Raw genomic sequence first — 23916 nt, 5'->3', positions numbered from 1 at the left:
ATGTATCACTATAGTATGATGACTTTAATTCTTTAGGACAAATAGCAAGCAGTAATATAACTGGGTCATATGGCAGTTCCATGCCTAATCTGTTGAGCAACCTCCATTGTGATTTCTGTAGTGGTTGTCCTAATTTACAATCTCACAGTGTAACAGTGTTCCTTTTTATTCAGATCCTCTTCAGCTTTTACTGTTATTTGTATTCTTGATAATTATCATTCTGACTGGTGTGAGAATAAATCTCAATGTAGTTTTGGTTTGCATTTTCCTAATTGCTAATGATAATGAACATTTTTTTTCCATGTATTTGTTGGTCATTTGTATTTCTTTTGAGAAGTGTCTATTCAGTTCACTTGACTATTAATTGGTGCCCACTCCTTTTAAAACCTCAGTAAAATGATGATAAAGTAATAGAAAAGGCATAAAAATCACAAGAACCAAAAGGGGAAATGACAACAGATGAAAGATGTCAATAAAATTTTAAAAGTTAGAAAACAGATGGACAATGATAACTGACCCAGCAAAATAGAGGAAGCTGTACCTTGAGCCAGACTGCCTATATTTTATCCGAGTTCTGTCACTCACTAGTGTTAAAATCATCCAAAGTTATAACCACATTTTACTGTAGTTTCTTTATCCGTTAAATAGATATCATAATATAATCTACTTTAGTGATATTTTGTGAGCAAATTCAATGATTTAATTCCTATAAACTTGTTAGAATACTGCTGGCATAGAGTAACCTCTCAATAAATATTGAGTATTATTATTATTATAATAACTGTCCCTCTAGGAGTGACAGAACCAACAGACTGACATTTTCCTGCCCAGTCAAAGACTAGAGTTTATTCTTTGTAGAGGTAGTACTATCAGATCTCTGGATTCAAGGATGTCAAATGCAATTGAAGGTGAGGGTGAGCACCATACTGAGGGAAAGTTTAAATTCTACATATGAGAACGATGAATATTCCTCCATTCCCAAACTCCCTTTGCTCCTTGATTCCTAGCACACTGACAGTCACTACCTCCCAGACAGGAGATGAGATTATGCATGGAAACTCCAGCTCAAGAAGAAAGACACCAACCATGGAGGTTACCCTCTAAAATGATCTGGCTCTGCCCAATTAATTATTTTATAATGAAACCCACCAGTCAACAAGTTTCCTCCGATTCTCAAGCTAGAAATAGGACTTTAAGTCAGCATTTGAGGACCTGACTTTAATATGACCAGATAGCTAAGATTTATAGGCATTCAAGGAATGCCTCTAACTTTTAACAGAACATATGGAAGAGGTAAGTGAGGGAAAATTCTATTTTCCCCTTAAGGCAGAGTTGGAAAGTAGGAAAGAAAAGACAAAATTGAGGATATATTCAAGAAGTTCAACAACCAAATAATTAGTTTCAGAAAAGAGGAAATGAAAAGATTCTCCTGAACTGGAGCATATCAGCTTCTGTGCTGATACTTGAGCCAAGACCCCCTACCCCATCTCTTCTAACTCAGACACATAGAAACTTCCCTCCTTATTGGGGCAGCCAAGGACTTAGAACTCCCTCTCCCCATAGCGCCAATCAGTAGGTATCTTCTGAGGGAGGAGTAGGATATAAGCAAGAGAAAGGAGGCTGAGACTGTAGTTTAGTAGCAGAGCGCTTGCCTTGAACATGAGGCCTGGGTTTGATCCTCAGCACCACATAAAAATAAATAAGTAAAATAAAGGTATTGTGTCCAACTACAACTAAAAAATAAATATTTTTTTAAAAAGAGGATATGCAAATCACTAGAATTCGAAATTAAACAGGGAACGTTAATACCAATTTTATAGAAATAAAACGTTATGAATGAATTCTGTGAACATTTGGATGACAATAAAAGATAATTTACATAATATAATTTGGTCAATTTCATTCCACCATGCATTCCTTTTCCTCTCCCTCCTCCTTCCCCACTCCCTCTCTATCCTTTCCTCTACTTCTGCTTCAGTGATCTCCCTTCTATTTTTATGGGATCCCTTCCTTTTTCCCCCTTATTTTGGTCTAGCTTTCACATTTGAAAGAAAACATTGAAACCTTGACTTTATGAATCTGGCTTATTACACTTAGCATGATGAATTTCACCTTTCTCTATGTCTATAAAGTACTAAATTTTTTTACTTTTTTATTTTAAAATATTTATATTTTAGTTGTAGTTGGATACAATACATTTATTTATTTATTTATTTATTTATTTTTATATGGTGCTGAGGATCAATCCCAGGGCCTTACACCTGCTAGGTGAGCACTCTATGGCTGAGCCACAATCCCAGCCCCTAAAGCACTAATTTTTTAAAAAATAACTATAAATAAATAGAAGGAAGACCAGTAGAATAGAAGATGGGCAATGGGAAGAAGGAGAGGAGAGAAAGAGGAAGTACTGGAGATTGAAGTGGAATAAATTATATTCCATGCATGCATGATTATGTCAAAATGAATCCCAATATTATGTATAACTATAATTCACTAATTAAAACACTTAAAACCTTTTTAAAGACAAATAATTTAGATAAAAATGGACAGATTGCTAGAAAGACACAGATTACTAAAACTTACTCAAGAAGAAATAGACCTGTAACAAGTAGGGATTGAATTAGTAATTCAAAAAACTACCTACAAAGAAAAGCCCAGGCCCAGTTTTTATTGATGAATTCTACCAAACAGTTAAAGAAGAGTTAATACTAATATTTCACAAATTCTTCTAAAAATTGGAATAGTAGGGAAGTCTTTCCTTCTATTTTATGAAGCCAACATTACTCTTTACCAAATCTAGACAGAGGCATCACAAGAAAACTACAGATCAATATGTATATGGAGACAACAATTCCCCACAAAATATTCTCAAACCAAGCCAAGTAACTAAAATTTTATACCATGACCCAGTGGAATTTACTTAGAATGTAAGGTCAGTTTAATTTCTGAAAACCAATTTATGTGATATACAATATAAATAGAATAAAAAACAAAAGCCACAGGATCATCTCAAAAGATGGAGAGAAGCATTTGACAAAAATCTAATGATCTTGCATGACAAAATGCTCAATAAGCTTGGATTAGAAGAGAAAATCCTCAACATCTACAGAAAACACAGAGTTAACATTATGCTTAATGTTAAAAGACTAGATGTGTTCTTCCTAAGATTAGGAAAAAGCAAGGATATTTGCTCTCAGCAGTTCTATTAAACATTGTGCAATAGCTTCTAGCTGTTTCAATTAGGAAAAATAAATAAAAGGAACCTAAATAGGAAAGGATGAAGAAAAATATCTCTGTAAAGATGAAATGATCTAGTACATTGAAAATTATAAAGAATTCAATAAAAATGATTAAGAATCTAATAAAAATTAGCACTAAGTTCAGCAAGATTGTAGGATTCAAGATCAGTATGCAGAAATCTATTATATATTCATGCTTGCAATGAGCAATCTGAAAATAAATTTAGAAAACAATTTCATTTATAATGACATCAAAAAGAATAAAATACTTAGGAATAAATCCAACAAAAGATGTGTAAAACATAAACTCTAAAAACTATAAAACACTGTTGAAAGAAATTTCAAAAGGTCTAAGTAAATAGAAAAACATTACATGTTCATGATTCAGCACAATCCCTGTCAGAATTCCAGTTGATTCCTTTGTTAAAATTGACAGGCTGCTTTTAAAATTCATGTGAAATTGTAAAGGACCCAGAATAGCCAAAACATTCTTGAAATGGGAGTCACACTTCTCAATTTTAAAACTTACCTAAGCAATAGCAATCAAGTCAGTGTAGTACTAGCATAAGGATAGACAGATAAATCAATGAAATAGAATTGATAGTTTAGAATACCCAAGGGTCTATCTTTAGTCAGCTGATAGTCAATAAGGCTGTTAAGATCACTCAGTGATAGAAGAATTGTCTTCACAACGAATGATGCTGGGATACCTAGATAAAGTGAAGTTGGATCTTTACCTCACCATCTACAAAAATTAACTCAAAATGAATCAAACAGCTAAATGGAAGGGCTAACATAAAAAATAGACGGTAAACCTTAATGACCTTGGATTAGGATAAGCATCTTAGATATGGCACCAAAAGCACAAACAATAGAGAAATGAAAAGTTGTGCTGTAATTGTAAAATGAATCAAAATACATTCTGCTGTCATGTATACCTAATTGAGATAAATTAATTAATAATAAACAATAATTATAATAAATAATAATAAATTAATAATAAATAAAATTTTTAAAAAAGAGCTAGGGGTATGGCTCAGTGGTAAAGCACCCCCTGGTTCAATCCCCAGCCCCAGCCCCTGAATCATGAGGAGTGTATCTCATTCTTCTAGAATTTTGTTTTTGTGTGTATTTTATAATGTGATCCTGTTAGTATGGTGGTATATGCATATCATATTTACATGTGTAACTTATAAGTTAATTAAGACATTTATTGAGATGTATGCTCAAAAATTTACTACTGGCAAGATGCATTTAAAATTTTTGTAAAAGATATATTGAGTTTCAAAAAAAGAAGTCCTGTGATTTGGCAGCAGATAAATTGGTATAATATAAAATAAATCTTAAATTTTTAAAAAAAAGCACAAGCAATACAATAAACAAATTGAACATCTCAAAATTAAAAATTTTTGTGCTTCCACTGACTATTAAAGAGGAAAGACAAGAGAATAGGAAAAAATTGCAGATCTTATATCTGATAAGGGACTTATATAACTCAGAATTTATAAGAATTCATATGACTGAAGAGACAAATAATTCTTTAAAATATGGACAGTGGATCTGATTGAACATTTCTCCAAGCAAGATATTTAAGTGGTAAATTTATACATGAAAAGATGCACAACACCATTATTTGTCAGGGAAATGCAAATCAAAACAATGAGATACCACTTCACACCCACTAGATTTAAAAAGTCTGGATAATAAGTATTGATGGGAATGTAGAGAATCTAGAATCCTAGTATACTGCTTATGATAATGTAAAAGGTACAAATGTAAAGTAAATGGTACTTTGGAAAATCGTTTATCAGTTCCTCAAACTGTAACACATAGACTTACCATATGATCAACTCCTAGGCATATACCCAAGGAAAATGAAAGCATATATCCAAACAAAAACATGTATATGAATGAATCTAGCAGCATTATTCATAATATTCAAAAAATGGAGCCAGATGTCTACCACCTGGAAAATGGACTTTTAAAACATGAAATATCCATTAGTGGAATATTATTTGGCAATAAAAAAAAACAAAGTGTTGATACATATGACAGTATGGATGAACTTTAAAAACACATAAATTGAAAAAAATCAGTGCCAAGTGATTATATATTTTATGACTTCATTTATTTGAAATGTCCAAAATAGGCAAATTTATAAAGATAGTGTAATTATTATCAGTGGTTCCTTAAGGTTGAATGTAATGGTGGATAGGGTAATGAAAGTAAAGGTTATGGAGTTTTGTTTTGAGGTGATGAAAATGTTTAAAATTGACTGGAGTGATGGCTGCTTATATTTGTGAATGTATTAGCTATAAAATTGCTTTGTGGGTGAATAATATGGTATATGAATCATATATTATAAAGCTGTTTAGGAGAAAAACAACTTAGAATCCAACACAATAAATTTAAAAAGCCACATCAAGATGTATAATCATGAAATTTTGAAATACTGAGTATAAAGAGACAGTATTAAAGAAAATAAAAAATCACCTATTTGTTGGAATTGGAATGACATCAGGACTATCCACAGTTCCCTGGAAGATAGTAGAGAAATGTCTTCATAATTTTGAATTAAAAATTATTTGTGGGGCTGGGGCTGGGGCTCAGCGGTAGAGTGCTTGCCTGGCACATGCGAGGTGCTGGGTTCAATCCTCAGCACCACATAAAAATAAATAAAATAAAGATATTATGTCCAACTACAACTAAAAACAAATATTTAAAAATTATTTGCAATATAAACTTCCATTACTAATCAAACTATCAATCAAGTGAGATAGTGGAGAAAAAAATACCTTCATATATTGAGAATCTCAAAAGTTTACCTATCAGTATTCTTCAGGAAACCTTAGAGGGATATCTTCTACCGAAGAGAGGGCTTAAGAAGGAAAAGGAAGACATGGAGTCCAAGAAGGAGGGAATACAACACAGAAGAGAGATAAAAGGAGGTTTAGGATGTATGTCATATTTACAGAGCAAGCAATCTGTACAGGACAGAGCTTCAGAGGAGATGTTTCTGAGGCCTGGGGGACAAGGAAGAATAAAATATATATTGGCCAAGTCTGGGGGGGAGTTGAGTAATAAAATAGTAATAGGTACATATAAAACTCTGCAAATGAAAATTAAGACACTTATTAATACCAAGGAAAACCAGGAGTTGTATAAGACAACTTTCTTATACAATAAAATTGTATAAGAAAGGAAGTAAGTTAATTATCCTACACTTGGTTCTGATATGTTAACCCTGAAAATAGTATAGAAATATGTTGATAAATACCAGGAGCATCTCAGGGAGTTGAAAGCAATTGTCTTTAGGAATTTAGGCAACTACTGTTTTTAATTATCAGCCTGTTGTCTTCTTAACTTTCAAAATAAGTATATATATTTGATTAAAAATTATATGTAAGAAGAAAAAGAAGGGCTGAGGATGTAGTTCAGTGTCAGAGCACTTGGCTAGCATGCTGCAGGCCCTGGTTTCAATCCAGCACCACCAAAAACAAAACAAACAAAAAAAGCAGGGGAGGAAGAAAAAGAAGAGATAGTGCTAAAAGTGGGCTTGTCTTATGGCCAGGCAACATAGGCAAAATCCAATATGTCCTAGACAATGAGTTAAGTTCAAAGAAATCTTACACTGTAAGAAAAGAAGTAAAATGTGGAGGACTATATACTATAAACAGTGGAGATCTCTAACTTTAGGGGTATGCAAAGTGGGGGCAGAAAGCAAGCTGCTGGAATAGAGAGAGAACGTAAGTGACAAGTAAGAAAGTTTATTGTAGAGTATAAGAAGTAGAATTTCTCAAAGCATTAGTGCTCAGAAGCTTCAGAGAAGCCTGTAGATTGGGATACTCTTAACTGGATTTTGGCAGTTATGAAGTTGTTCTTTTTTGTTGTTGTTGTTGTTGTTCCAGGGATTGAACCCAGGGCACTTAACCACTGAGCTACATCCTCAGCCCTTTTAATACTTTATTAAGAAACAGGGTTTCACTGAGTTACTTAGGGCCTTGCTAAGGCTGAGGCTGGTTTTGAACTTGTGATCCTCCTGCCTCAGCCTCCCAAGACGCTGGGATTACAGGTGTATGCCACCTCACCCAGCAGGAAGTTGTTCTTTTTGAGAGAGAGATTGCAATTTATTAATGGTCCACAACTTGGGGATGATTGTCCACATCCCTAACCCACATGACTTTTGAGAATGTTTGGAGGCATTTGGGGAGGAATACTTCTGGTATCTAGTGAGTAGAGGCCAGGGACCCAAAATGCACAGGACAGCCCAATGACAATTATCTGACCCAGTATGTCAGTAGTAAGGTTGAGAAACCCTGCTGTAGATTAGGGAAAGGTAAGAAAGGGAGAATTTGCTGCAACTGCTCATTCAAAGTAATGTAAAAGCATCATCTCATTTGAAGGTAGTGATTATGTACTATTTTCTTGAGAAATTAAAAAATAAAGCAGCTAGCTTGAAAGGGAAGAAAGTAGAAAGAAATAGCAAAATGCATAGCTCAATGCCTGCACATAGTATTTTTTTAACTTTTTAGTTGTAGATGGACACAATATCTTTATTTTGTTTTTATTTATTTTTATGTGGTGCTAAGGATCAAACCCAGTGCCTCACACATGGGAGGCAAGCACTCTACTTCTGAGCCACAACCCCAGGCCCGAGGCACATAGTATTTAATAAATATTATTGCTTTTATTATTAACAATAGGTGTTAATTAAGAAGTCATTAAGTTCATTAACAGATGTTCATTAAGTGCTAGTTAGTATAAGAGAAAAACAATACAAATAGCATATACTTTGCCTTTAAGGAGCTTACATTTTGAGGGAAAATATGAGATTTATACAAGGACCTGAAGGAAAAGATAGAAAGTAAAAATTCTCTAAAACAGTACCAGAATGGTATGAATTTTAAAAAACAGAAATTATTCCTTAAAATTTTTGAATTTATAGTTATTTATGTGCTTATCTTCCTATTAGTTTACCAACTTCTTGCAAGTAGAAAATTTTACTCATTTTTATATCCCCATAAAACTAATCATGCCATAATGAATCCTAAATGCACATAATTACTTAATGGAAGAAGGTATAAACACTTAACTTATTAAATTATAGTTACCTTTTTTTTTCCTACTAGACCAAAAACTCCACAAGAGTACAGATTGTGTTAGCTTACCCCTCCCTATATCATCCAAGACCTAACACATAATAGATGACCAAGAAATGCTGAGTGAGATCACAATCAATGTCATTAGTGGATTTTGGATACTAGTTGTCATCCCGGGGGTGGGTGGGGGTGAATATAATTGGAAAATATTTTCTAATAGTCTTCTGTTTCATGTGAGTTTAACCTATCTTTTTCCATGTTTAGAACTTTCAAATCTTACTAATGAAAGAACAGCTGAAACTTGTGTTAAAGTCCTTCTGCTTTGTTTTTCTTTTCTCTGCAGTGCTGAATTATCCCGAGGTCATTTCTGGAATGGGTTAGGCTCCCCTCCAGATTCCCCTTCCCCTGGGAGTGATGTGTACTGCAGCAGTGAGCTAAACGACCCACAGTATGACCAGAGTCTCCTGGAGAACTTATTTTACACAGCACCTGTAAGTCATTGAACCCAAAGCTTTAGGAATAGAAGAAAACAAGTATTTTTAGTAGCTGCAGACATGATACCATGTGCCAAACAGAAAGCCTTACCTTTTAAATCATATGTTACCTTATTTAATCATAATGACAATATGAAGAGAAAAATAGTATCTTCATTTTATAGATCAGGAGACAGGCCTAATAAGATTGAGTATTTGGGGCTGGGGCTGGGGCTGGGGCTGGGGCTCAGGCTCAGCGGTAGGGCACTTGCCTGACATGTGTGAGGCACCACGTAAAATAAATAAAGGACTATCAACAACTAAAAAAAAAAAAAAATTTAAAGTTTAAAAAAAAAAAAAGATTGAGTATTTTGACAAGAACACATAATAAATATTAGAACCAAAATTTAGATTTCAAATTAGCCTGAATCCAAAGCCTGTGGTCTTAATAATATATTATATGACTTCCTTAGAGCACTTCTGAGGAAGAACTAAACATAGGTATACTCTCAGATCACCCTTGACCTGGTATCTATTTAAAATATTCTAGAAATACTTCTACTCACAGGTATTGAAAAATACCTCCTTTTGCCCATAAGACAGGTCACTCTCCTTTCAGGCAGATTTGTTTTTTCATAGCTCTTTCTTACATCTAGCATATTGTATATTCTATTCACTGATGTAGCATCTTCAGGAGTCTATACATAGTAAGTCTAGTCCTGTTCCACAAGTAATCATGTGTCAAGATTATTGTCATAGTCTTTATATTAGTAAATTTTTGTTACTACAACAAAATACCTGAATTAGGCTAAATTTATAAAGAAAAGGGTTTTTTTAATTTATAGTTTTAGAGACTAAAAGTAGACACAGCACAGTGTAGGTTCTGGTGAGGGCCCTTCTTGGCTACATCATCTCATAGCAGATGGCAGTGAAGGGAGCATATATGAGAAGAAAAGATCACATTACCAAACAGAAAATCAAGAGACAGGTATCCCACAATATCTTCTGCAGGCTTGCCCCTAATCTAAGGACCTCTCATGAGGCCTCACGTAAAAGTTTCTACCTCCCAACAATTCTACCTCCATTTTCCATACTGAAAGTACAAGCTTCCAATACATGAACCTTAAGGCACACACTCAAACCACATCCAAACATAGGAAGCCTGACTTTCCTTTTTTCAAGATCAGAAAAAGATAACTGAAATACAAGGTAAGGGGTACTAACTCAGTTGTAAGATACTGAGGGCTCCCAGGATTCAAAAGAGGTAGGAAGAACTTTTACATGAGATTGTCAGGCCTAAAGGGTTTTAATTGAGACTTGAAAGAATGGCCTAAGTAGAAAACACATACTTGGGCTGGGGATATGGCTTAAACGGTAGCGCACTCGCCTGGCATGCACAGGGCGCTGGGTTCAATCCTCAGCACCACATAAAAATAAAATAAAGATGTTGTGTCCACCGAGAACTAAAAAATAAATATTAAAAAAAAAAAAGAAAACACATACTTATTTACTTCAGAGGATCCAACTTAACTAGATGAGAATTCGTATAGAGGGGTTGAGGAACATAAATCCGTAGTAGAATATCTGCCTAGCATACATGAGGCCCTGAGTTTGATCCCCAACACCCTGGGGGAAAAAATAAAGGAGAAAGAGAGAAAGAAAGGAATATGTGTAGAAAAAAAGTTGATAAGGCAGGTTAGCACACTGTAGCCAATGTGAAAGCCTTTGAATGTCAAGCAAGGAAGAAATGACATGGCCAAATAGGGTTTTAGGAATCTTAATGTAGCAACCATGGAGGGAGCACACTGAGGGAGAAATGAACAGAAGCAGACAGGAAGCCATTGAGGTGTGAGAGAGAGCCAGAATGAGAGTGGCAGTGGCAGCAGTGGAAATGGGAAGGAGGAGATGCAGTTGAAAGGCATTATGAATTGTTAAGATTTCATGACCTCCTCGGTTACCAATCATTATTGATGCTATGTTACCTATGAGCCAAAGAGGAAAAGAGTTATTTTTTACACATTTATTATTTATTACCCATTTTCTGTGTCAGGTCTTTACATATTATCTATCATTTATTGAGAACTATACCAAATATTTTAAATCTATTGTTTAATTAATTCTTTTATTAGCCCCGTGAGATGGTATTCTCTTTATTTTACGTATCATAAGCTTTGAGAGGTTAAGTACTAGTCATTAAGAATTTATCCTAGTCTGTCTGGCACAAAGCTAGACCACACTTTTTTTTTTTTTTTTTTTTCTGCTAGACCATACTGTCTCATAAGTCTTGAGCAGTATAAGACTTACCTCCCTAACCTCATCTTTACTTACCTCCCTAACCTCATCTCCCACTTTCCCTTTACCAATTGGAGACTCTAGCTAGAATCTCATCCCATTCTTCAAACTTTCTAGCTCTTCTTGTGTCTCCATATTTTTTGTTGGTATTAAACCTTCTACTGTGAATGCTGAAATAGCCTTACCCATCTGGTAAACTTCATTCTTTAAGAATCAACTCATCACCTCTTTGCAGAAACCTTCCAGACTCCCCTGAACAAAATTTGTTGCCTGAATGCCCACAATATCTTACATATACTTCTGGTATAATTCTTTTTTGTTTGTTTGTTTGTTGTTTGTTGGTTTTGGTTTTGGGGTACCGGGGATTGAACTCGGGGGCACTCGACCACTGAGCCACATCCTTAGCCCTATTTTGTATCTTTTATTTATAAATAGGATCTCACTGAGTTGCTTAGTGCCTTGCTTTTGCTGAGGCTAGCTTTAAACTCATGATCAGCCTCCCAAGCTGCTGGGATTACAGGATGTGCCACGGTGCCCAGCTGATATAGCTTTTACCACATTGTTTGATATGGTGCCTCATAAACAGGGACACATCTTTATTATCTTTGTATTGCCAGTACAGCAAAGGCCTAACAGATAATGAGTACTCACTTAGTGAATACTTAGTGAAATAAATGAATGTATGAATGGTGCTAAGTAATTCCCTATGCTATTTTAACAAAATAATTTTAGAAAATGTTGGTGGAGGGGCTGAGGTTGTGGCTCAGTGGTAGAGTGCTTGCCTCACATGTGTGAGGCACTGGGTTCAATTCTCAGCACCACATGTAAATAAATGAATAAAATAAAGATCCATCAACACTAAAAAATATTTTAAAAAAAGAGAAGAAAATGTTGGTGAACTGGAAGAAAGAGAAAACCAGTTGACCATGAGGCAATGGGAAGACCCAGAAGTTAGAATACTCATGTCCTCCCCCAGAGTCAGTGTTTGATATACTTATATCAAATAACATAGAAATTCAACATTATTATCTTGTGTCTTGGGTTCCTGAAAGTTTTAGTTTTTGAACAGTCTAGTGTATATTTACTCTAATTTCTTTCAGCCTGTAAACCTATCTAGATTTTGATTGTCCTGTCAAAGACCATCTTTAAAAACCTTCCACTTAGCAGGCAGGGATGTAGCTCAGTGGCAGCGCCATTGCTGCCCATATACAAGGCCCTGTGTTTAATCCCCAGGACTATAAGTTAATTAATTAATTGATTAAAAATTAAATAGATAAAAGTTGCCACTTAAGTTGTATTTCTTTCTAGAAGAATATTCTTAGCATGCTTATTTGAATTAATCTGTTCCCTTATAGGTCAATATATGATACACCCTGAGAAGCTGAAAAATGGAAATTGAAGATGATAGGCTTAAAATGGCTTTGATTTGCTCTCCTAAATTTGTATTAACAAGCTTTATGCTTTAAAATTTGAAGCCAAATAACCATTATGTCATTCTATTTTCCATTTTGTGATAAAGAAGCTAATCAATCCGTTGCAGTAGAATCCTTTCTCACAATAAAAATCACAGGGGATTTAGCTCCTCTTAAAGAAATTTGTGAAATATAGTAAATATATTAATCTTAGCAAGATTAGAAGAAGAATGAATCATTTGTAGTATGGATAGTTAAAAATAAATAAATAAATAAATAAAAGGGAGTCTTTGCATCCAGTTAGGTGACATTGTACCAGTCATTTGGTATCAAAGTATGGCAAAAATACAGACTTTGAAACCCAGGGAGATCAAAATTTGGCTTTGCTGCTTATAGCTATAGATCATAAACCAATTGCCTAACTTTTCTCAATTGTAGAAATTGGAATAAGGGTACCTCGTAAGAATGTGGTGAATATTAGAAATATACATTCAGCATTTAGCATAAAACCAAATGCATAGTGGCCAGTCAATAGATAGTGGTCAATGTTATTAAGAATTTAAAAGAAGAATTGACTTTGATTTATTTACTTTGAGCTAAACTGTAGCTTAGTTTTGTATAAGTAGGAGAAATAAGAGATTATGTCTCTACTCTCAATGTCAGTAACATAATTATGTATTTCAAGGAAGCACGCACTTACTTTTAGAGAAATGTTTTGTTACTGCTGTTCTTACAACAATCATTTTTTAGTGTCTCTCTCTGATTTTCTTCCCATAGAAATCCGATACTAGTATCAGTGATTTCCCCAGTGAAGATGATGATGTTGTCCCTTCTAAAAATATGAACCAGTCAAAAGCTCTTGGCAGATCTTCTGAAGTCCTGGAGTTAAGTGATCAGAAGCTAAAGAAGAAGGCACCAGGCAAGAAAAATAGGTGAGCTTCTCTGTGGATGTTTGATTACAGGCAAAAGCAAAGGAAGATTATTTCCATAAGATCTCCTCAAGTGATGACCTGTGTTTACCCAGCACTATCAGAATGACTGTTACAGTAACTCAGTAAACATTGTGTTCCTTAAAATTTTAATAATATGAAAAGATAGGTACAATTAAAATGGTTAAGGGAGAAAACAATACTGTATTGTATATGTACTGTGGTCACACCTATGTAGAAAAATAAGGAAAGCAAATGAGAAGGAATACACAAAAGTGACAAAAGTAGTTATATTAGGATAGTGGATAGCTAGAATAAATTTTCTGTCCTTTCTGGAAAAGAAGAGAAACTTAATTCTATAACATCATTTTTTACACTTATGTGGAGATCAACTATTAAAAGAATTTTTTACATTTTTTGAGATTTCTTTCGTTGTAGATTAGAACCAAAATTCCGATAAAGCCATTTCCACTTATGAATTAATTTACTTATTGCCCTACCTGTTGCCTGTGAAAGCTAGTTTGTTTTCATGTTGGGTCTCTTTAACTGTCTGCATGCCCGTCTATATGATTTCCTTGTAGAAATTTGGTTGAACAACAGATGCTCTCTGAAACTCCAGAAGATACCCAAGTGACGACCTTAAGTGTGGATAGACTGGCCCTTCTGGGAAGAATACATTCAGTCAGAATGTTCATCGAAACAATGGGAGTTCCTCCAGATAGTCCCCAGGTGACCCCTGGCAAAAAAAGCCTTACTGGGAGACCACCTAAGCTAACAATAGCTAAAAAACGGTATGTCTCTAACATGAGAAGATAAGTTTGATATTTTTGGAAAATATGACTGATAACTGTATAACACTTTATGATTTGTAATGTGTTTTCATCTCCACCAGTTAATCAATATAAATGTATTGAATCCCCACTAGGTCCCAAGAACTATGCTAGGTAAGTTGGGAATAAAGAAAATTAAGAAGCAATCTCTGTTCTTATAGATCTTACAGTTAGCAAAAAAAGACAACATTTATGTATAAAATGGAATATTACTCAGCCATAGAAAAGAATGGCTTTATGACTTTTGCCAGTTAATGGTGGATCTGGAGATTATTATGATAAATGAAATAAACCAATCCCCAAAAACCAAAGGCCAAATATTCTCTATCTTATGCAGATGCTAACATACAATAAGAAAGGGAGGGGAGAATAGAAGTTCATTGGATTAGATAAAGGGGAATGAAGGGAAAGGGGGAATGGGAATAGGAAAGACAGTAGAATGAATTGGTCATAACTCCCAATGTTCACATATGAATACATGACCAGTGAAACTCCACATGATGTACAACCGCAAGACTAGAATCCTAATTAGAGTAAGTTATACTTCATGTTTGTGTAATATATATAAGTTATACTTTTCATGTATATATCCTACTGTCATGTATATCTAAAAAAGAACAAATAAAAAAATCACTGTGTATAATAGGGCCTTAGAAATCAGAGTAGATGTTTCATATTGAAAGTGCTGTGGAAGCAAGCCTTTCATTCCACATGACCAGACTAATGAAAGATTTGAAGAAAAGAGGTACAGCTTCTGGTGATCAGAAGTCCTGAAAATAGGCTTTCCAAGATGTGTAGATTCATAAATAGAAAATACATTTCTTATTTGTTTTTTTTTTTTAATCACCTTTTTTCTTTTTTTAGCACTTTCTTTGTGGAATATCACTTTCCTGTGGGTTTTTCCAAAAGTGGATTGGAAAAGACGGCTTTGATCACTGAAGTTGTTCGACTTGCCTCCAGTAAAATTACAGATGGAAGTAAGAGATAGACTGGTTTTCAGCTCCTTAAATATTTTGACTCTGAAAGAATTTTTGAACCCCTAATTACTTACCTGACTTTTGTAGTGCTATAGAATTTTAACGCTAAAAAGAATTTTGAAGTGAATCTTCTTTAACTCATTTATTTTGTAAGTGAAGAAACTGGCTCAGTGGTACACTGACTCATAATTTAACGTAGCAGGTCAGTAACATGGCTGAGACTAAAACTCAAAACATCTGATGCTTAGTTCATATTTTTCAACTGTTGACATTTTTCTTTCCTCATTTAAAACAGTTTTATAAAGATACAACTCACAAACCATACACTCATTTGACATGTATAATTTAATATATTGCAGAATTGTTTTTAATATTCACATAATCCAATTTTTCTATTTTTTTCTTGGTTGCTTGTACTTCTGTTGTTATCTTCTTTTTTATTTTGCTTTAAATATGTCTAGTATAGAAAAATAAAAGGATATTATAATAAACATGTTCCTGCAATCCAAAATTAAAACTGTTTTTTTTAATATTTTTTAGTTGTCAATGGACCTTTATTTTATTTATTTATATGCAGTGCGAAGAATCGAACCAAGTGCTTCACACATGCTAGGCAGGTGCTCTACCACAGAGCTTCCACCCTAGCCCACAAATCATTTATTTTAACATAGTTTGAGAATATCTTTGCCTTGGCTCTTCAGTTTAATCCACGAACAGTTTGTTAGTGTTAAATTTCTTCTCTGGGAGATGGTTTGAGAAACAAAAAATGTGGTTCTGTCCTCCACATTCAAGTAACTTTCCTATAATAACTTTAGATTTTTTTAAATTTTATTTTGCTTTATTTGCTTTTTGAGCTAGATAATCCATTCATGTAGTTTTTAGGTTCCATTTCTATAGGCAAACAACATTGTTGCTTTTATACGCTTCCTGGGCTATTTTTTGCATATATCAGCAAATGTGTTGATTCCTTTCTATCCCTACCCCCATTTTATGTAAGTGATAGTGATAGAGTACCATGTGCACCATTCTGCAGCTTGCCTTTGACATTATAGCTTAGGGATTTTTGCATATTGGAACATAAAGAGCTTCATCATTCCTTTAATGACTACATACTATCCCATTTTGCTGCTATGCAATAATTGAAACAGCCCTAAATATGATCAGTATTTAAGTTATTTGAACAGTATTTAAGTTATTTCAACCTTTTTCTGTTAAAAATAATATTTTAATAATATTTTATGTGCATAATTTCTCACTTGGCGTAAGTATATCTAATATGAATATTTAAAATAAACACTTATTTAGCCTTAAAGTAATATAATATACTCTTTTACTAAGCCACATTATTTCACCCTCCCCATCACCTTAAGGAGAATTAGGGCATTTCAAATTTGTCTTCTGCTTGCTTTCTGGCTGTATCCTTTTATTAACAGCAGTAGAAGCTGTCCTGGGGGTTTGTTCAGAGCACGCAAGCCTGTATAAATAATTCTGTTGACTAAAAGTATGCATGTTTATTGTGGCTAAACTATTTTTGTTGTTGTTGTTGTTATTTATTTATTTACTTACTTACTTATTTATTGTGATGCTGGAGATTGAACCCAGGGCCTCGTGCATGCAAGGCAAGTAGTCTAACAACTCAAATGTTTTTTATCAAACCTCCATATGCAAAGAAAAATGTTGAAACCTTTTCTCAGGGCTTTTCCTTCTACTTCATTCCACTTAAATAACATTTTATGAATTTGTTAAATTTTCTCTGAACCTTGATTTCCCCATCTATAAAATTGAAATATATCAGTTCTCATTTTGCTTCTATAGTGTTCATTGAAATTCATGCCAGTTGAAATTGAGTTCTCAGTTGCCATAGAACCATGCAAAAGCAAGGACACCACTCTGGTTTGCACAAATTTCAGCTAACATAGTGTCTACAAAGCCAAGACTGCCTATAATCACACAAGGAATTAGTGGACAATCAAGGAAGATAATGAATGTAAAAGCATTAAGCTCTAAAATAGTAGAGTTTATATAATAAACTCTATATAGTAACTAATATTTATTGAACACTAATTCTACTCAGTTGTGTTATATACATTAACCACTTAGTCATTACAGTAACAACCCCCACCCACCCACACACATAGCTGGTATGGTCGAATAGAACCTAGAACTGTTTTGATTCTAAGTCATTTTCTCTTAATCTAATTAGCCTCTCGTGCATTATTTTAATTTCTGACCACAGTGGTTGAATTCTCCCTGTGTCCTTCTGAGAACGATCATTTGGGAAAAAATGCAATAAGCATTGACCCAGGATTTGGAAGACTGGGTTCTACTTCTGATTATACCACACTAATTATGTGACCTTTGGCAAAATCACTTTGTCATCTTTCAATAATATAGAATGGACTGTAGATATTTTCAGGATCTCTTCCAACTCTTAAAAAAAATCTTGTCTGAGACATTATTAGCAATTTATGTATTTGAATTTCTTCTTCCACTATCACCTTAACTTACTTTGTGGTAAAATAATAATAATAACAACAACAACCTTAAGTGACTGTATTGATATAGGTTATATTAGCCGTAATTTGAGGTTCTACTTCCTGTTTGCAGGTGGAAACAAACTATATGAGAAATACAGTAATACTATAAAAATATGCCTTGGTAGTAAGAAGAAATCTTAGAAGCACCAAGTTGAGATAGAGTTCTGATTATACATTAAAGATTTTTCATTTATTACCTCAGTTGATCTTTCCAGCACACAAATGAAGTATAGGTGTTCTCTTTGTTCCCTTCCCCCTGGTAGAGCACTAAGAGAAATTAATCTCCTAATGGATGTGGGCTTCATGGGCCCAGAACTTTTGTTCATACTTTCTGTGTGTGGATCCAGATAGCAAGACCCAGATCCTGCCCAAGAATACGAAGAGAAGTATACACACAAGGCTAAATGCAAGGGTTCCTGCTGGCCAGGCTAGATCCAGCTGCTGCTAGGAAACACTGCCTTTAAAAAGTTGCTATCTATGGTTATGTGTTCAATTTTAACCACCTGAAAAGTGAAATAAAATAGATACCCTCCCCTCCCTAAAAAAAAGAGAGAGAACAAAGATGGCCAGAGATGGATAGAAAGATCAGTATGTCAAAATGAGCAACTTGAATGAATGTCATTGGTAGCAAATTCTCTATAACTGGGCTATTTGTGAGGGTATCCATTTTAAGGACCTTATAAATAAATGAACAGGAAGATCATTTTACAGGTGATAAATTGTTGCTGAGTTGGTAACTAGTAAGTAATAGAAGTGAAACTTAAACACTGTCCTTTGATTCTAGTTTTAAATTCTGATTTTTTTTTTTTACCAGTTAATGCCCCATAGCAACAAATACAAACTAAAATACCACCAACACTTCATCCCATTTACACTTGTTAGCAGAAAACCCTTCCTTTCCATTTAAGAGATGGACTCTACTCCTCCTAACATGACTAAGTAACATCAGTACCTAATACCTTGTCTGAGTGACAGTGGGAGTGTCCTATCAGCCAGCAGATTAACTCATTTTTATTATTATCATTTTATATTCAGTTCTTCTGCTTTATTTATCTCTCATTGTTTCACTTTAAGCTAGCTCCCCTTTTTTATTATACTACCCACCAACTTGTCTTTTAAAAACCGTCATATTACCCTAAATATAGTGAAGTATACGGATATCTCCTTATACATTCTGTGCTCATGTACTTGGCATTCATTTCTCATAATAAAACAGAACAACAGCATGCTTCTCTGCTGTTTCTATACAAAGGGTTTTCTCTTTGTCTCTGCTCTTTCAATTCCAAAACCCTAATACATTCTGTGAAATCATACTGACTAGATTCCTGCAAGAGATTTTTAATTAGATTTGAAAGGGAGGTGGGTGATGTCAAGGCATGGATTAATCATGGCTCCGGCTGAATGGTGTGCCTCTGTGTGTTTCTCCTTACAGTGGTGAAATTCCAGCAGCGATTTGTATTTCCAATACAGTTTGGTGGCCCCATGATAGAACACTGGTGGAATTCTAACCTCACTTTCCAAATTTATGCAAAGAAAATGCCACAGAAAAAGGTATTATGAGTGATCTTGACCTTTGCCTCACCATTCACACCAGAGAATAAGAGTATACTTAAAATTATTTTCCAATTTAAGCTAGGAATTTCTCTAAGCACAAGGTACACTAATGCTTTTTAATATCATAATAATTATTTATTGTTATTATTACTACTCTCTGCTGTTTGTTATAGACCAGATATTATGGTTATAGGCTCCATACAAACTATCAAATTTAATCATCACAATAACTCTGTGCATTAGATGTATTATTACCTTCATTTTGTGGATTAAAAAAAACTGAGATTTGGTTAAGTGACATGTCTATGATCACCCTCATAAAAGACAGCCAAGACCCAAGTATTTTGTCTTTAGATTCTAAATTCTTAACATTTTTACTGTGTTCCCTTATTGTAGGGAAGTGACTGTATTGATATAGGTTATTTAGCCTTAATTTGAAGTTCTACTTCCTGTTTGCAGGTAGAATACCTAAGGTATCTTGCTCATGTCCATAATAATATAATTGTGGGTAAATGTTGACTAACTAATTCCAAGTTTATAAATCTACTACAGCTAACATAAATCAATAAACTATGATGTGAGCCATGTTTACTTCTTTTAGTGAAAGGGTAGCCTGTAATCTTTTGACCTCATCTTGTATATGGATAGCATGAAGAAAGCAACTTATTTTCTTTGGTTTGTTTTTTTCAGGGGATATAAATAATACAAGTTCTTTGTAAAAGATAGCAAAACAAGAAGGGGGGTGGAAATGCATGCTTCTGCAACCTTAAAACAATCTCTGTTAATGTTTTGATATATTTACATTGAATCATTTTCCTCTAATTAATGGCTTTTTTCTAATTTTAAGAGAATTATACATGTTTTTAAAAAGCAAAATTGCCTGTAGTTCCATCACCATGAAATAACCATTAACATTTATGTGTATCTTGTTTTTTCAAATAAATAGTGTTATCATTTGCAGTTTTTATCCTGCCTTTTTTCTCATTTAACCTTGTTTGTTTCATTTTTCTTCAAAAGAATGTACTTAATGTTTTCCACATAATTATAAATACTTTCAAAGACTTTATATCTATCTATCTCTATATATATACACACATATGATTTAATATCCTACTTCTATCAAATATTGTAGCAATGTTGTTCATATTATTATAAACTTTTAGTGAATGTCATTTTCATGTCTGCATATCATACCATTATATGGATATGCTATAATTAGCTTAGTAATTCTTGATTGTTGAGTATCTTAAATTATTTCTAATTTTTAACCTATATTTCAATGCATAAGTTGTTTACGTATCTTTATTGTTTCTTTAGTATAAATTCCCAGAAATGGAATTACTGAGCCAAAAAATATGAATTTTCAAAGCTTTTCCTTATTAACTACCAAATTTGCTGTCTAAAAGTATGTTGCCAGTTTATATTCTCAGTTTTATTCATATGGAAGCTTTTTGTTTCTCCATAGCTTTGATAATTACTAAGTTTTATAATTTTCTTAGCTTTAATGGCAAAAGCTGTACCATCTAAATTTTGTTTTATATTTTTAATAGCAAAGTTGGACATTTGAGTAAAGAATTTTGTTTTAATTTTTAGACCTTTATTTTATTTACTTATTTTTATGTGGTGCTGAGGATCCAACTCAGGCCCTCGCACATGCTAGGTAAGTGCTCTACTGCTGAGCCACAACCCCAGCCCTGAGTAAAGAATTCTTAAAATCAAGGCTGAGGATACAGCTCAGTTGGTAGAGTGCTTGCCTTGCATGCATAAGGCCTTGGGTTCAACAATCCCTAGCACCACCAAAAAATAAAAAAGAACTCTTAAAATCAGAAAAAGATAACCTTCCAATCTCTTTATAGCATATGAAATCCTCTACAATCTTCCAGAGGAAGGAAGAAATATGGAAACCCAGAAGGGGGACCAAAATATGACAGATTATGGGATCCCACATAGAGTTGCCTCAGTCGAGGAATAAATCTTTGTACTTCATAAAACATGGGTTCTTTTATAAGTCATCATAGGTTGACCCACCAGTTAAAATCCCCTGTGGCTCCTCTTTAACCTAAGCTTTTTCTTTCCTACTTTCCTCAGCCGGAAGTCATTGGATCTGCAGCTCTTCCTTTGCGAGCTGTCATTCAGTCAGAGTTGCTTTCTTTCAGTGACCACCTTCCAGTGCAACAGGAAAATGGTCAAACTCCAATTGGCCCCCTAAAGGTACATTAATATACAATCAGAAGGTCAGAGAAGTATTTTCTGAGCATGTTTTATTGGCTAGCACTGAGAATATAGTAGTGAACAAGGAAACATGATCCCTACCTATTATGGGGTTTCTATTGAGATAGGGCAACAGAAGTCCTATGAAGGAAATGAATGATATTTGTTATGATAGTGAATGCCTGGGATGAAGTAGTACCTGATAGTCAGGCAAGCTCTCTCTAAGGTGGTGACATATAAGGTGAAATTTGAAGAATGAGAGGAGAAAGTAAAAGCACAGGAAAAATCATTCCTAAAAAAGGGAATAACACATGCAGAAGGTCCTAAAGTGGAATTGGTCTTTGTGTCATCAAAGGACAGAATGTTACTACAGGATAGTAGGCAAGAGAAAAGTGTAGAAAGTAGGGTTGGATAGGCAGGTAGGAGCTATATCATTCAGAATTTTGTAGGTCAAGGTAAAGGGTTTATATATTAGCCCAAGAGCCAAGGAAGGGACATTTAAGCACTGAAATGCCATCATCTGATTTACATTTTTAAAATATTTGTGTGGATAGTAGACCGTAAGAAAGAAGGGAAATGAAGAGGCTGTTGCATTAGTCCCAAAAAGAAATGATTGGTGGTGACTTAGACTAGAGTTGTGGCTGTCAACAAGGAGAGAAGTAACAGTGGCCCTGATGGAGTAAATTCTGATGTAAATTGGAGTAAATATAATTGAGAAAGGGTCCTTTCCTTGTGTTCAGAAGCATCAAGATTTTTTAAGTGGCAGAATTTGAATATATGGCCTCAGTACAGCTTTGCTTGGTGTCTTGGTAAGTTTTAAAAATCTTCACAGTCCTGCCTAAAACATTCTCATGGCTCCAAGTGACCCAGAGAATAAAGTATAAGGCTCACAATGTGACACCTGCCTACTACTTCATCCTCTGCCAGTAGCCATGTCAAACTATGTAAAGAATCACTTAAGGTACTGTGAAGATTCGTGCCTCCATTTTTATTTTTTTTTTTTTTCACACTGCTTCCTCTTCTTGAAAGCCTTTCTTTTTCCTGGTCTTCCTTATATATACCACTTAATCTTTTAAAGACTTATATGATTATTATTGCAAGGAAATGATACCACCTTATGTTTCTGCTAACCAAATTTTATGTTTTGCCTGCCTGGTTCATTCTGCCTGGTGCAAGGTTTAAAATCTGAAAAGGGCTGTGCAATGGCACATATCTGTTATCCCAGCAACTCAGGAAGCTGAGGCAGAGGGATATCACAAGTTCAAGGCTGGCTTGGGAAACTAAAACTGAGGATGTAGCTCAGTTGTAAAGTGCCCCTGGATCAGTCCCCAGTACTGCAAATAATAAATGAATCAATAAAATCTAAAAAGGATAATGAAAAGGATTGATGGACTAGAAATTGTTTTCTGTCCTGACTTTGTTGATAGAAATCCGTGCTAGATTGATTGCTGCTATATTTGATAGAGCAAAATAACTGTGTGTAACACCTATGGGTTTCAAATAAAAGCAACAGTAAGAACACTTTATCCCTAATAATTAATTATTCTTATAGTTAGCAAGTGACCACTTCTGTTCTTCAAATTCGTTACTTATCCTGCATCCTTTTTCTTTTTTACTTTTTAGTATTTTTAACTGTTTCACTTTGAAATAACTTCAGACTTAGAGAACTGTTTCAGAAGTAGTACAAAGAGCTTGCATGCCCTTTGCCCAGACTCACCAGTTCTTAATGTGATATTAGTCTTATAATTCTCTTTTTCTGTCTCTCTCTCTCCTTTTGTTTCCTCTTTAGATACACAAACACACCCTTATTCCAAATTATTAACATAAGTTCCAGGCATCATATCTATTTCCCCTTAGATTCTTTAGCATGCATTACATGTATTTCCTAAGAACAAAGACATCATCATGCATAATACTCAAAGAGTTATATTGATAATACGTTGTATCTGTAGTCTATACTTTCACAGTTGTGCCTATATTTTCTTTTACAGAATATTTTTTCTAGTCTAGGATTATCATTTGCATTTAATTGTCATTTTTTCTCTGATCTCCTTTAGTTTGGAATAGTTCCACAGTCATTCTTTATATTTTAGTACATAAGCCAGTTATTTTGTAGAATACCCCTCTAGTGGGGTTTACCCAAGTCACATACTATTATGTGATTTTTTTTTCCTCAGTGCGGGGGACTGAACCCCAAGGCCTTGCACATGCTAGGCAAAGTGCACTCCCACAGAGCTACATCTGCAGCTCTTTCTGAGCATCTGTTAATTGACATTTTACTATGTAAAAGACTATGTCCCTTCTCCCATATTAATTTTATATTGGTATAGACTCACAGATTCATATATTATTCAATAGGTTAT

The 23916-nt window shown here is 34.2% G+C and overlaps 1 protein-coding gene across 5 annotated transcripts in view; it reads left to right on the top strand.

Moving 5' to 3' along the window:
- The window catches only part of C2cd3 (C2 domain containing 3 centriole elongation regulator), a 137787-nt gene that overhangs the window by 32757 nt on the left and 81114 nt on the right, over nucleotides 1-23916 (top strand). For all 5 annotated transcript variants that reach the window (XR_011708572.1, XM_071616479.1, XM_071616480.1 and 2 more), the window contains 6 exons: nucleotides 8682-8829; nucleotides 13293-13447; nucleotides 14026-14235; nucleotides 15139-15251; nucleotides 19221-19339; nucleotides 21431-21553. Coding sequence is in view for 4 of the 5 variants with exons in the window: in XM_071616479.1 (XP_071472580.1) it covers nucleotides 8682-8829; nucleotides 13293-13447; nucleotides 14026-14235; nucleotides 15139-15251; nucleotides 19221-19339; nucleotides 21431-21553 (868 nt within the window). In the remaining variant the exon portion in view is untranslated. The remainder of the gene's footprint in view (nucleotides 1-8681; nucleotides 8830-13292; nucleotides 13448-14025; nucleotides 14236-15138; nucleotides 15252-19220; nucleotides 19340-21430; nucleotides 21554-23916) is intronic.

This window comes from Marmota flaviventris, chromosome 9 (assembly GCF_047511675.1).
Source record: "Marmota flaviventris isolate mMarFla1 chromosome 9, mMarFla1.hap1, whole genome shotgun sequence".
In the NCBI taxonomy this organism is placed as follows: domain Eukaryota; kingdom Metazoa; phylum Chordata; class Mammalia; order Rodentia; family Sciuridae; genus Marmota; species Marmota flaviventris.
Note: the sequence above shows the minus strand (reverse complement) of the source record. Positions and strands in the feature narration are given on the sequence as shown.